Below are 13,469 nucleotides of genomic sequence, written 5' to 3' on the forward strand. Positions count from 1 at the left end.
TGTGTGTTTATGTGTGTGTGTGTTTGTGTGTGTTTAAAGAATAAGGGACAGGCAAGATTGATCATCAGATAATGGTGCTTGCCAATAAACCTGAGGACCTAAGTTCAATCCCTGGGTCCCACATGCTGAAAGGAAAGCATTGGTTCCATAAAAGTGTCCTCTGTCCTCCATAAATACAACATACCCCCACCCAAACACACACAAAATATATAAATCTTATCTTTAAGTGAGTTTTTAAAAAAAAGCAAAGAAACAGCTGAATGATGTGGAAGACAGAAGTTGGTGTGCCAACCTTTTCCAGTCAAAAGATGGAATAGTATGAAAATTGGTTAGCAGAACCAAGGAAAGAAGGCACCATCTTGAAGACCCTCCTGGAATACAAGGAGCTGCCCTCCTTGAACGCATTCAGGGTCTGCCTGCTCACCCAGGCCTGGCTGATTCCCCACGCCTCCCAAATGCTGTAGCCAGCTCTGCAGTGGAGCCCGAGGAGATGCTGGCAACCTCTCCCGGGCATATCTTATCTTGAGTGCTCATCAGTCATGCATTTATGGCCTTTTCTCCCAAACCTGCAATGTTGGCAGACATTTACCTAGCCTGGGCTCTGGGAGCCATGCTTCCCTCATGGTAGAATGTTGTCGTAGTTGGGCCTTCTAGTTTCTGTAATGAAAAAACATGACCAAAAAATGGATTGCAGGGGAATGTACATTCTCACATCACTGTTATCATCAGGGAAGTCATGATAGGAACTGACAGGGGACAGGAATCTAGAGGCAAGAGCTTATTTATGCAAAGGGTATGGAGGGATGCTGCTTACTGACTCGCTCTCATGGCTTGCTCAGCCTGCTTTCTTTTATTTATTTGTTTATATGTAAGTACACTGTACCTGTAGCTGTCTTCAGACACACCAGAAGAGGGCATCAGATCTCATTACAGATGGTTGTGAGTCACCTGGTGGTTGGTAGGAACTGAATTCAGAACCTCTGGAAGAGCAGTCAGTGCTCTTAATCTCTACAGCCCCTCAGCCTGCTTTCTTATAGAACCCAGGACCACAGCCCAGAAGTGGCAAAACCCATAATGGGCTGGGGGGCTCTCCCTGATCAATCACCAAGAAAACGCCCTACAGGCTTGCCTACTGCCAGATCTTGTGGAGGCATTTTCTTATTTAAGACCACCTCTTCTCTGACGACTTAGCTTGTGACAAATTGGCATAAAACTATTCAGCACAGGTGTGGAACTATGCATTTGCCTTCACTCAGAGGAGTTCAAACAAAAAATAAATAAGGCCCTCCAGACTAGTGTCGGCTAAGAGGTGACTAGACTTGACATTTCACACTGCAACCCGCATCTCCATCCTTGCCTCCCCCTACAGGCCATGCCTGCTCTCAGTGCCTTGGGTCCTAGGAAGGCCCTTCCTGTCAGGGCATTTTCCTAAGGGTAGACTTTTTCCAGCTCGTTCTCTCCTGATCGGGCAAACAGCTGTTTATCATTCAACCCTCAGCTTGTGCGTTGCCTCCTCTGCAGCCCTCCCTGTTCCTGCCCTAAGGAAGATTTGTCCAGAGCTCCAGTCAAGACATAATGCACTTTGTTTTATCTTTATTTTTGAGGCAGGGTCTCATGTAGTCAAGGCTGACCTTTAACTCACTATATAGCACAAGATGACTTAGAGCTCTTGATCCTCCTGCTCCCACCTACAGACTGCTGGAATCACAAGCTTGTACCACCATGCCTCATGGGTGCTAAGGACTGAAGTCAGGGCTTCGTTCACACCAGCCAGTCTACCGATCTGAGCCACATCCAAAGACCTGTATTTTACTAATGTTTTGGCTCTGTCAAGCCAGCATGATTAGGAGCCCACCAGACACATGAATGTCAACAAAGTGAATGAAGAGCCTCGTTTGATGGTGCTCACCTGCTGGTGCCCTTGAGTGGTAGAAACAGGATTAGGAGTCTGTAGTCCTCCTTGACTGGTAAGGTCTGGTGAGGGGCTCCTGGGTAACAATCACTTGTTTCATATGCCTCGGGGCCTCAGGTTGATCCTTGGAGCCCACAGTAGTGGAGAACCAAATGCTGACCGTTGTGACAGCACTAAGGCAGCGGTGTGCACACAGTAGTGATGGTGAATAGAATGAGTAGCCTGTGGCCTGTTCCATTGGCCACTGGAATCCCTCACAGGTTTGCCTGGTCCTCTCCTTGTGTGGATGTGGTTAGTCGTCTTCAGTCTGAGCCAGAGAACCTAACCCTTATCACTTCCATGCACCAGCACAGTCATGCCTAACCTCTATCCCTCTTCTTTCCCAGGGCCGACGAGATCGAGATGATTATGACTGACCTTGAACGAGCCAACCAGGTAGGCTATTCGAACCTTCACCATGAAACACAAAAGTTCACCCAGTCAGTTCCCTTGGGAGACACCTCGCTCCAAGATGAGGTCATTGTGGGTCCATTTTCACTCTCAAAGGTAGTCAGGATAGGAACACAAACAGGACAGGAATCTAGAGGCAGGGGCTTATTTATGCAAAGGCCATGGAGAGATATTGCTACTGACTGGCTCTCATGGCTTACTTAGCCTGCTTCCTTATAGAACCTAGGACCAGCCATGAGAAGTTAGAAAGACATCCATTGCACTATTCCTGGGAGAATGTTGGCTTCAGCCAGTGTCTGAGACACAAATGCATGAGGATACTTGTTCTTCTGATCCCATGGCTCCAGTGCACCTATCCCAGTAGTGTCCAAACCATGACCTGCAGGCCACATGCATCTCAGAATAGCCATGGATGAGGCCTAACACAAAACAGTAAACTTACTAAAGCACTGTGAGATTGGCTGATTGATTGATTTCCAGTTGTGCAGTTCCCAAGTGTAAACACTGGAATTGACACTATCGTCCCAATATCAGAAGTTCGAGCATGTCTGATGACTGTCCCCAGGTATCTGTTCCACCACAGAATTAATTATCACCGCCTTCTAGTCGGTTCCAACTGCTTGTTCTAGTGAAGCTCCCAGCCAATACCCAGTTTTCAGACACACCTTTCTGGAAACACACAGTACAATGCCAGGCACAGAATAGTCAGTCACATAGTATCAGATGGTTCCAAGCACTCAGCTACCCATAACCCTCTTCACAGGCCCTGCAGGGCAGTAAAACATTTTGCTTTCATATCTAGTGCTCCTGGCTCCAGCTAGCTATGGAACTGGTAATGACCTCAAACTTCTGATTCTCATGTTTCTACCTTCTGTGTGCTAGAACAAGTGTGCACACCACCACAGCTCTGATGCTAGGCAAGCACTTTGCCAACCAGCTAAGCTGCATTCCCAGACAGTTTCCATGGATTCTTCACTTGGGGGAGAAACAGTTAAAGCAGTAATTAGTTCCTCAGCCCAGAAGGATATGGCCTGTGGCCTCTGCCCACTCAGTTTTATAGCTAGGTACCCACAGACACTAGAAAGTTTTGAATTTTGCATTGGGTCACCCCACCCAGTGAGCTCAAGGCTCTCTGTGAAGTGAAAAGTCCCCCCAGAGTCCCTGCAGAACCTGCCCTGCCCCCTCCCCAGGAGTTCACAGGACACCTGTCTTCCATAGGTGCTGGTCACAGACTTGCACCAGCATGCAGGGGAAAGTGCTGTCCATTCTTCCCTGATGAAATTCACGTGAAGCCTAAGCAGGAAAAGCAATGTAGGAGGAAAGACTGGAATGTGTGGCTCCATTATTACCTTAGGACAGGGTGGGCCATGGCTGGTCTGTAAGGGCTTTCTGTGCAGAGTGTGGCAGTGGTCATGTGAGGTCTCCTAAGTAGTCTTAGCCACCCTGGTACTCGTCAGAATAGCTGTCCATTCTCAAATGCTCCATACACAATTAATCTAAGCAAATTGTCAGAACCATATCACTTCCTCTGTCAAGCCTGAGATCAACATGGTCAGGATTCTTATAAAGAAGGAAACTGAGTCAGTGCCTGGTCCATCACTGAGCTGGAACAAGAAATCCAGAAGTCCATCTTAATGTTGTCTTGGCACATTGGGGGGTGGTTTGTTTCTTGTTTGATTTAGGTGTTTGGTCATTTGTTTAGGGGGTATTGTTTTGTGTGTAACCTGATTGCAGAGTTGACTCATGTGAAAGTTGTAGATGACAACATCGTGTTGGTGTAAAAGGGCACCTTGGTACAGCATCTGAGAAGGGAATAAGGAAGCCTGGGGGTGGGGGTAAAAGTCTACAGGGCAAAGGCTGGAGTTGGCATGGGAGGAAAACTAGGCTGGGTGTGGGGAGCAGAGTGCCCGGGTGGGAAAGAGCCTGGCAGGTTAGGGGGAGGGGCTTCATCCTGAGGACAGTGGGTTTACTGGGAGGATGGAGATCCTGGATTTGTGTTAAAGGTCACTTGGGACCAGAGAGATAGTTCAGCCTTTAAAAGCACATACTGCTCATGCAGAGGGCCCACACTGCATCAGAGGCCCTCTCCTGAACTATCAGGGCTCCTCCACTCACATGCTCATATACTTGCATAGATGCATACATTAAAACAAAATAAACCTTTAAAAAAAATCCATTTAAAAGAAATAAAGGAGTCACTGTAGATAAAGCTTCAATAAGGAATAGGAGCAGGAAGGCCAGAAACCAGGGAAGCCACCAGCAGCTCTGCTGATAGGACAGGAGAGACCCGTAGACCTGGACAGGAGATGATGCCCAATGAAACAAGGCAGAGGTAGGCTGAGCAGGAGCAGTGCGGGGCTGCACACAGCCACAGACTGCTATAGGTGCCATACATCTGGACCATGGCACCTGCCCGGGAGGAACAATTTGCTAGTTCATTGGTGTTTAGAGTTGGTTTTGCCCTGGGCTTATCTCAGACATTCTACTGAGACCTATAGTGCTGTCTCATTGCTCAGAGATTATGTCTCTACCCCAGGGAACCAGAAAAACAGGCAGTAGCTACTAGTGGAACAGGGGCGTCTCCTTGGCACGTGTTCCATCAGCACTTGCACCATTACAGCCAACTGGCTGTGCAGAGAGAATGTTCTGGGCTCTGGAATTTCTTGATAAGTAAAATTTCTTAGCTTGGCAAAGCAAAGAGCATGGAGGGCACAGTGGGAGCAGCTCGGTGGCAGTGAGAATTCTGTCAGGCGGTTTGTTCATCAGACTTAGCTGTAGTCCTGTTACTCACAGATCAGCAGTGTTCACATATGTGAATTGTCAGCTGGCCTGTGGTGACCAGCAGCGTAAGTGGTAACTGAAGGGGGCCCAGCTGCTTGGTAGGTGTGGTGAGTTTCTCATCTCCTACCTATGACCTTCACCAAGTCCCTGCAGAACCATTGACAGGGTGGCCTACGGCAGTTCCCCATGGCTCTGGTTCCATGACAGCCATCACCAATTCACACAGGAGGCCGCTTTGCTGCTGCAGAGACGTCCTTGTCTCAGATTTGCCTGCACCTGTGTGTTAGTGGTCACACGTGCAGAGAAGCCACAAGCAAATAATCTAGACCAAAAGGGGCAGATTATATTGAAAGTCCCACCACCACCCCATACACCAAGGGAAGTAGCCAGATGTGGTGGCTCACCCCTGTAATCCCAGCACTTAGGAGGCAGGTCAGGGGTTGAAGACAGGCCTCAGCTCTCTACAGGAAAACCTGTCTCAAAGAAAAAAGAAAGAAGAAAAGGTCATGGGATGTAGCTCAGTCGACAGAGTTATGCACAAAGCTCTGCCTTCCATCCTTGGAACAATAAGGCTGAAGGATCAGGAGTTCAAGGTCATCTTCAGCTACAGTTTTGGGCAAGCCTGGACTACATGAGTCCCTGTCTCAAAAACCAAAGTCATCTGTTTTAGATGAAGCAAGTATTGGCCTCAGATGTGGTCCTAATGCTCTGACCTTGTCACTGTGGTGGACACAATCACCGCTGGCTTTGCAGAGTAGCTGTTCTCCATACGGTAGCCACCAAAGGTCAGCACTGTCCTACCCTGTCTCCTCCTCTACTCCTTTGTCTCAGAAATGGTTGTGGCTTCTCAAGAAAAAGCATAAAGGCGGACACACATGGTTGCAAGTGCTGTCCCTAACTGCAGTTCAAGAGCGTGTCCTGTGTTCCCCTGGCTCTGCCTCTGTGTCCTGTTTGGAAGCACATGGAAGCACGCAATGCCTTAAGCCACCATGATGGGCTCAACTCTGCATCCCGACCATAGCCGTCTGAATTGTGGCTTTACCAAGGATGTGAGAGGCTCCAACAGGGAGCACCAGCTGAGGCAGCACCCCTCCCTGTCTGCTCAGCTGCCAAGGGAAGGCTTGAGTTAGTTCTTCCAACCTGGGAAGGAATTCACCCCAGCTCCCAACTAGTGTCTGTCACCCTGCCCCTCGTCCCTTCCCTGAACAGCTCTTTCTTATTCCTCTGGTCTATAGCTTTTAGCCGCACAGATCTATACTGTTTGATGGTGGCATGTGGCTGTTGTTGACCGCACCAATGGTGCATTTAAGACTAGAAATCCTTAGTAAACATGAAATCAAGACGTTGCACTGAACTAACCAAGTTAGGCCACCTTGGAGCACTGACTTCTAGCAGAGCCACCTCATTTATTTGGTTTTGCTTAGGGTTTTCTATTTATTTTGTTTCAGTTTTGAGACGGGGTATCATAGCCCAGGCTGGCCTCAAACTAACTACAAATGTAGCTTAGGAATGACATTAATCTCTTGACCCTCCTGCCTCTACCTTCCAACTGCTCGGATTACAGACTTGTGCCACTACGCCCAGTGATAGGATTGTACCCAGGGCATGCTGTACAAGCCCTCTACCAACTGAGCCACACCCTAGCCTGAAGCTCACTCTCTAAGTACATAGACCAGACTGGCCTCAAACAGAGACTAAAGACTTGCACCACTGTGCCCAACCTAGCTTTGCTTTGCTTTTTTGAAACCGCATCTCTAGTGTCAGCCAAGCTGGTCTCAAACTCACTACCTCTGAATCAGCCTCCCCAAAGTCGAAGCTACAGGTGTTACCCTCCACGCCTCACACCATCATGAACTAGGTACAGGTGCGAACCCTGGAAAGATCACAGGAGCTAGCTGAAACCTCGGTCTGTGAGTGAGCACTCAGCCTCCGGGCACCTTCACAGCCTCTGAGAGTAATGATGAAGACAGACACTGGTAATGCAACTGTTCGGCAGCTATCAGAACGTCCTCCCTAACAGGTGAATAGATTTTCCTCCTCAGAAAGACTAAGGAGTCGTCAGACTACCCATTATTCCCGGCAAAGCTGTGCTTGAAGGTTTGCCTCACTAATTATGGGGACATGTGCTTTTCAGTCAAGGATCTTCATTGTCAGAGAAGTGGGAAAACAGCTGTTGTCCCAACTTCTTATAAGGCTGAAGCAGAAGGGTGGCAAGTTCGAGACCAGACTAGGCAACTTAGTTTGTAAGAACCTGCCTCAAAATAAAATGGAAAGAGTGGGGCTGGAGTGATGGCTCAGCAGTTAAGAGCACTGACTGAGTCCTGAGTTCAATTCCTAGCACCCACATGGTGGCTCACAACCATCTGTAATTGGATCTGATGCCCTCTTCTGGTGTGTCTGAGGGCAGCTACAGTGTACTCACATACAGTAAATAAATCTTTTTATAAAAAAAAAAAAAAAAGAAAGGAGAAAAAGAAAGCAAGAGATTTGTGGTGATAGAGTGCCTGCCTAGAATTCCCCAGAGAGAAGTTGGAAATAGGACTCACTGGACAGTTAGCTTGAAGCAGACATTTCTCTCTCCATCCCTGTCATATTACCAGAAAGCTTTTCCCGGTAGTTGTTTCTACAGACCTTGGTTCTAGATTCTGTCTGGAGCAGAGACTGTGTGGAAGATTCAGGGCCATTCCCTGAGCTCTCCAGAAGGCAGAGCACTTGACTACCATCCCACTGACTACCATCCCGCCCTGGGCAGATAAACTATCATTATTAGTAAGATTCTAACTTTGTGTGGGAACTCACTGCTGCCACCAAGGTACTTGGGCTGCCCGCCTGCCATTGTGCAAGCAGATTAGCCAGCTAGCAGCAGGCCAGCTAACTCACATGTTTTCCTTTGTAACTTCTCTCTTGGTAATTGCTCAAACAGTCCTGCTCAGCCAGGCTGTCTTCATTAGCCTTTCCTGGTTTGTTTTGTGGGTGACTTTTTGTTTTGGTTTTTGAGACATAGGATTTCCCGTTGTAGTTCAGACTGGTCTTGAACTCACTGTATAGCCCAAGCTGGCTTTGAAATCACTATGTAACCCAGGTGACATTGAACTCACTGTGTTGCCCAGGCTTGCTTAAAACCCACTGTGCAGCCCATGGTGTCCTCCAACTCACAACCCTCCTGCCTCACCTTCCACGTTACCTTTTCCTAATAACATAAGTTGCCAAGGGTATGGAGACGTGACATGTCACTCACAGTGCAGTCCTGATGCCCTTAGCTGCCATTGCCCATCTGTCTTAGTTTTGTCTCAGTCATAATAATGAGACCTGGATAAGTGTATTGAGAAACTACTCTCACATCAGTTGCATGTGGTGAACCTCTGTGGGCATGGAGCCCCACCCACATGTCTGAGTGGGCACAATGTTCCCATTCTACAGATAAGTATGTAGAGGCTCCAGGAGTGTAGGTAGTTGTCCCTGCTGCCTCTATTCCCAGATGGCCTCTTGAGTGGTAGGTCCTGGAGTGGCTTTCTTCTTTGTCCAATAGCAAGTCTGAGTTTGCAGCAGTCTTGACTTTCTCATCCAGGGTCCTAGACAAACTACAGAAGGTTCCAGCCATTTCTGTTGAAGCTCCCAACACCAATTTAGGCCCACACACTGCTGGTCCAGAGTAGTCTGGCTAGCTGCAGATGCCAACATTCACAAACATTCCCCCATGAAGGGTTAACTGTGGAAGCTGGCTCATCCCTCACAAAAGAAGCCACATTTCCATAGTCCACTCATGGAAATGCACGATGGAAGAAAACAACCACCACATTGTGTGTGTTTGGGGGAAGAGAATGGCCAGAGTGTCTTTAATTCAGTGTTTACCCATGAGAACGACTCCCCAGAGTAATCCTGTGATAAAGTCTCTTCGGTCCATGAGAAGAGAAAGAAATTGAATCAGAAGACTCTATTTCCACCGGTATTTATTCAGTCTGGGAAACGCAATGGGCCGGAGCATTAATACCAGCAGGGGATTCCTCGCTCCTAGCGTTAAATTACTGTCATAATCGCTCAATTATTTCTTCCTTGTACTGTTTAAAATAAAAATCCATCACATTCTAGGGTGTGTGTGTGTGTGTTTCCCTAGCATTTATTAGGTTGAGTGTTTAGGAAAATCAATTACAGTCAGTCAGGCATGAATTGATGAATGTTCTTGTAATAATTGTCAGCTGTTAAACCAAATGTACTCTCTTCTCCTCACCCTTTCCGTTTCCTTCAGAGGGCAGAGGTGGCACAGAGAGAGGCAGAGACTTTAAGGGAACAGCTTTCATCGGCCAACCACTCTCTCCAACTGGCCTCGCAGATCCAGAAGGCTCCAGATGTGGTGGGTAACCCGGGCTTTACCCCAACCCCTGCTCCATGTCACTCCTGGTTTCAACTCTTGCCTTTGGAATAACCACTGAAGCAGGAATGGGTGTTTGGTATTGGTTAGTTTTCTAATTGCTGCAACAAACGGGAGGGAAGGGGGCCAAGGGGAGGGTGGGTAGGTTTATTTCGGCTCACAGTCCAAGGGTGCAGACCATCATGGCAAGGGAGGGCCTGATAGTGTGTGGCAACAGCTCACATCCAGTCCAGATGCAAAGATCAGTGCTGCTGCTTAGCTGGCCTCCATCTTTTTATCAACTTCAGGACCCCGGCCTGGGTGCTACCCACAGTGAGAATGTGTTTTCCATCTCAACTAACCCACTCCAAAGCCCCTCACAGACATTCCCAGAGGTCAAGTATTCGAGATCCTAATGAGCTGACAGCGTTAGCCACACACGTATCATTTCTTAGCAGCAGAACTCGGGAAGGTTGAAGGAAGAGCTCTGCCAATAGTACAGAGGTGTCCTCATGGTTAGTGGTGGGACCCCATACGTGTCCTGTGCCAGGTGGAGGCCAGTGGTGACCGGATCCGAAAAGGATCAAAGCTTCACAGGGAGGTCAAGGCTATCCTACTAGTAGGACATGAAGAATAGCAGCTGGCCCTGAATCTGTACAGTGCTTGGAATCTCACCCGAGATGCAAACATTCAGAAAGAGCAGGACCCAGTGGTCCAAACCTCATTTGTTCTCCCTCTGTCTCTGCCCCGCCCCATTTATTTATTTATTTATTTATTTATTTATTTATTTATTTATTTATTTATTTATTTTGTGGGTATAAGAATAGTAGTTTCACAAGGGTCAGAGGGCAACTTGCAAGAGTCTGTTCCCCTGCCATGTGGGTGCTGAGGATCAGGCTCAGGTCATCAGTCAGACTTCTGCAGCCGGCTAGCACGGAGCCATCTCACCACCCCTGCCTTCTTTCTCTCTTTATTTTTTTTTTTTAGACAAAGCCTCAGTACAATAGTTCAAGCTAACCTCTAATTGGTGATCCTTCTGCCTCAGCCTCCTGAGTCCTGGGATTCAAAGTGTGCAGTAACATGCCTCATCCCACATGACTTTCCTCGAGTTAACAGCAAGGTTTAGTCAAAGTGGCCCTGAATGAACAGATTCCAGGTGCCTTCAGCGACCTTGGGTAGCTAGCACTGGTGACAGAGAAACACACTAGCTAAGACTCTTAGTTCAGACCTCAGCTCTGCATTCTCAAAGAGACCTATCTTCCTGGCTCTCCGTTCGTTTATCTGTGAAAGGAGGCTGTATCTGGGCTTAGTGTCAAACACATATAGTCCCAGCAGAAACAGGAACTCATTGGCCTTCATTCAAAGTTGTTTGCAGCTACAGAGAAAGTTCAAGACCAACCTAAGCTATATGAAACCTAATCTTGAAGGAGAGAGGGAGAGGGAAGGGGGCAGAGAGAGAGAGAACATGAACACGAGAACTCAGGGATCTGAGGCAGGAGGATTGGCAGGACAATAAGACCCTGTCTGAGCATTTCAGAGTGGGGCAGAGGGTTCTCGTGTCAGAGACCGTTAGTTCTTTCACACTTGAGGGACGCAGTAACTTGTTTTTCTCTGAAATGTGTCCTTTATTCTTCTTTACTCAAATGTAGATACCCTGGGGACAGCACCAGGGCAGAGGCAAGCCCTGGAGCCAGGGCCAGCAGCTTCCCAGCTTCTGTGGCCGCCCTTGGTCAGGAGGAAGCCATTCATCCTAACATGTCTAATAGGGCTTCTAAGCTAAATGTTTGGATTACAGAGAATCCTGGCACCTTACTGGGCCACAGCAAACCCAAACATTCTGGAAGGAAATGAATGTTTTTGCAGGTCCAGTCAGTTGTGGGGCCAGGAGTGGCTTCCACACTTCATCATGGGCTAAATGCAGCAAGTCCCTGGCTTCAGTCTCTCAGCCACAGCAAGCAGGGACTTCCCTATCTGTGCCTTCCCATGGAGGCTACCACAGGCATAGAGCCAGCAGGAAAATAAGGTCTGTTGGGTTTGTGTGGCAGAACTCAACTGGGAAAGCATAGAATCCATAGCTGTGGCAAAGCCAGAGCTGACGTACTGAGTGTCTCTCAGAACCATGATTCTACAAGACTGGAGGGCATGGGAGGGGCTAATATTAAGAGCTCGTCACATGAGCATGAGGCACCCACATAAATGCCAAGCAGTACACAGGCACCTTTCCCTCCAACCCATCAACCTGCCACTCCTTCATGTACACTGAGCGAGACAGGATGTGCCGAAGAGCCCCTGCGAAGTGTCTACTGACAAATACTGGTTCGAGGGTCAGCTGCAGTACACCTGGCCACACTTCAACCTATAGGAACTACAATATTGGGAGGCAAGGCCATCTGTGAGGCCAACACCACTGATTACCCAGCTGGCCTTGCTCTCCAAGAGGAGACAGCATGAAAGAGGCTGACCCCATGCCTCTCCTGGTAGAGAAACAGAAGGGCTAGTCTGGACCTACCCTCTTCTTCCCTCTGCTGGTGCTTTCCTTTCCCCAGTGTACCTATATCTTTCTCATCCTTAGCCTCTAAAATGGCAGTCTCCTGGGTCCTTGCCCAGACTCAAGCCTTTCCATCCACCTCAGCCCCTAGCCTTTCTCCATTCTTTCATTTCATTGTATCCCACTATGGGGCCAAGAGGAGGGAGTGTCCAGTATGGGAGACAGTTATGGGCCAAAGAACAGGTTGTCTTGGGAATATGATCATATCTCATTTGACTTTAGTAGTATGTTTTCAGGTCAGCTTGAATGAGGAATTTGTGGCTCAAGTACCCAAGGGTCTGGTGATACACCCCAGATCCACCAAGAACTGCTCTGTGTACATAGACTGTTTGAACCACCGTCCCCTATTCCTTAGCTTGGGCTTGATCTACTTGATCTGACCCATTGTTAGGCCTAGGTCACCTTTTGGCTGGTTTTATAGACTCTGTCAAAGAACCCTTGAAACAATGTTTACAGTTGGCATCTTCCAGAATGGGATGGATCAGACCCATTAGAATACATGACTCATACTGCACATGCCACCAGGCTGACCTCTGACCTCTCTGAAGGCCACTCTGTCTATCTGTCTGTCTGTATATCAGTCTATTCATCTATCTCATAAGACAGCCCAGGCTTAGCCTCCAACTCATTATGTAGCTAAGGATAGCTTTGAACTCGTAATCCTCCTGCCTCCAGTTCTGGAATGCTGGGACTGTGGGTGTATACCACATACCTAATCCCTTGGATCATCTCTCTTATATACCCCCCTTCCCTGCTCCACAGCTAGACTTTACAAATCCTATTGTGGAACCTTTGTGTTTTAAAGTTTTCATTCCATTGTAAACTGGTACTTTTTAAGACAGTAAGAAATCCCCAGGCTGTCACTTGGTTCTAGAGTTTCTTCCACCTATCTGCCATTCCTGGGTTTGCCTCATAGGCACCAGCTCACTGGAGACGGGCATCCTTGGGTATGTGCTGGACAGGACAGTATGGGTAGACCATAACCGGGGACAGGCAGTAGGGGATACCTAGGAGTTCAGCACCAGAGGGAGGAAATAGAACATCATACAAATTAAGGAACCAGAACAGGAAATGACAGAAAGTCACTTCCCTCAGTAACTGGCTGTCCCCACATGTCCCATGTGTGCTATGACAAGCATCTTGGGCATAGACTAGACAAGAATCTAGGAAATGCTTTGTCCTCTACCTCCGTGTGTTTCGGGGTTGGGGGACAACTGTTTCATGCTGTGGAAGCTCCACTCCAGTCCCCATCCATACCAGTCATATCCAAATGTCTCCACTCTGCAGAAAAGCTTCCAGAATTATCCAGAGCCATAACTACCTTTAAAAATATTTTTGTTTGGTGTTTGGGTATGGGGATCACTATGTATCCCAGGCTGGTAAACTCTCCATCCTCCTGCATCAGCCTTCCAAGGACTGAGATCATGTGT

At 48.0% G+C, this 13,469-nt stretch overlaps 1 protein-coding gene across 28 annotated transcripts in view; it reads left to right on the forward strand.

Moving 5' to 3' along the window:
- Positions 1 to 13,469, forward strand: part of Cux1 (cut-like homeobox 1) — a 334,105-nt gene that overhangs the window by 239,958 nt on the left and 80,678 nt on the right. For all 28 annotated transcript variants that reach the window (XR_010056362.1, XM_063270998.1, XM_063270996.1 and 25 more), the window contains 2 exons: positions 2,299 to 2,347; positions 9,390 to 9,494. Coding sequence is in view for 27 of the 28 variants with exons in the window: in XM_063270998.1 (XP_063127068.1) it covers positions 2,299 to 2,347; positions 9,390 to 9,494 (154 nt within the window). In the remaining variant the exon portion in view is untranslated. The remainder of the gene's footprint in view (positions 1 to 2,298; positions 2,348 to 9,389; positions 9,495 to 13,469) is intronic.

Source organism: Rattus norvegicus, chromosome 12 (genome assembly GCF_036323735.1).
Source record: "Rattus norvegicus strain BN/NHsdMcwi chromosome 12, GRCr8, whole genome shotgun sequence".
In the NCBI taxonomy this organism is placed as follows: domain Eukaryota; kingdom Metazoa; phylum Chordata; class Mammalia; order Rodentia; family Muridae; genus Rattus; species Rattus norvegicus.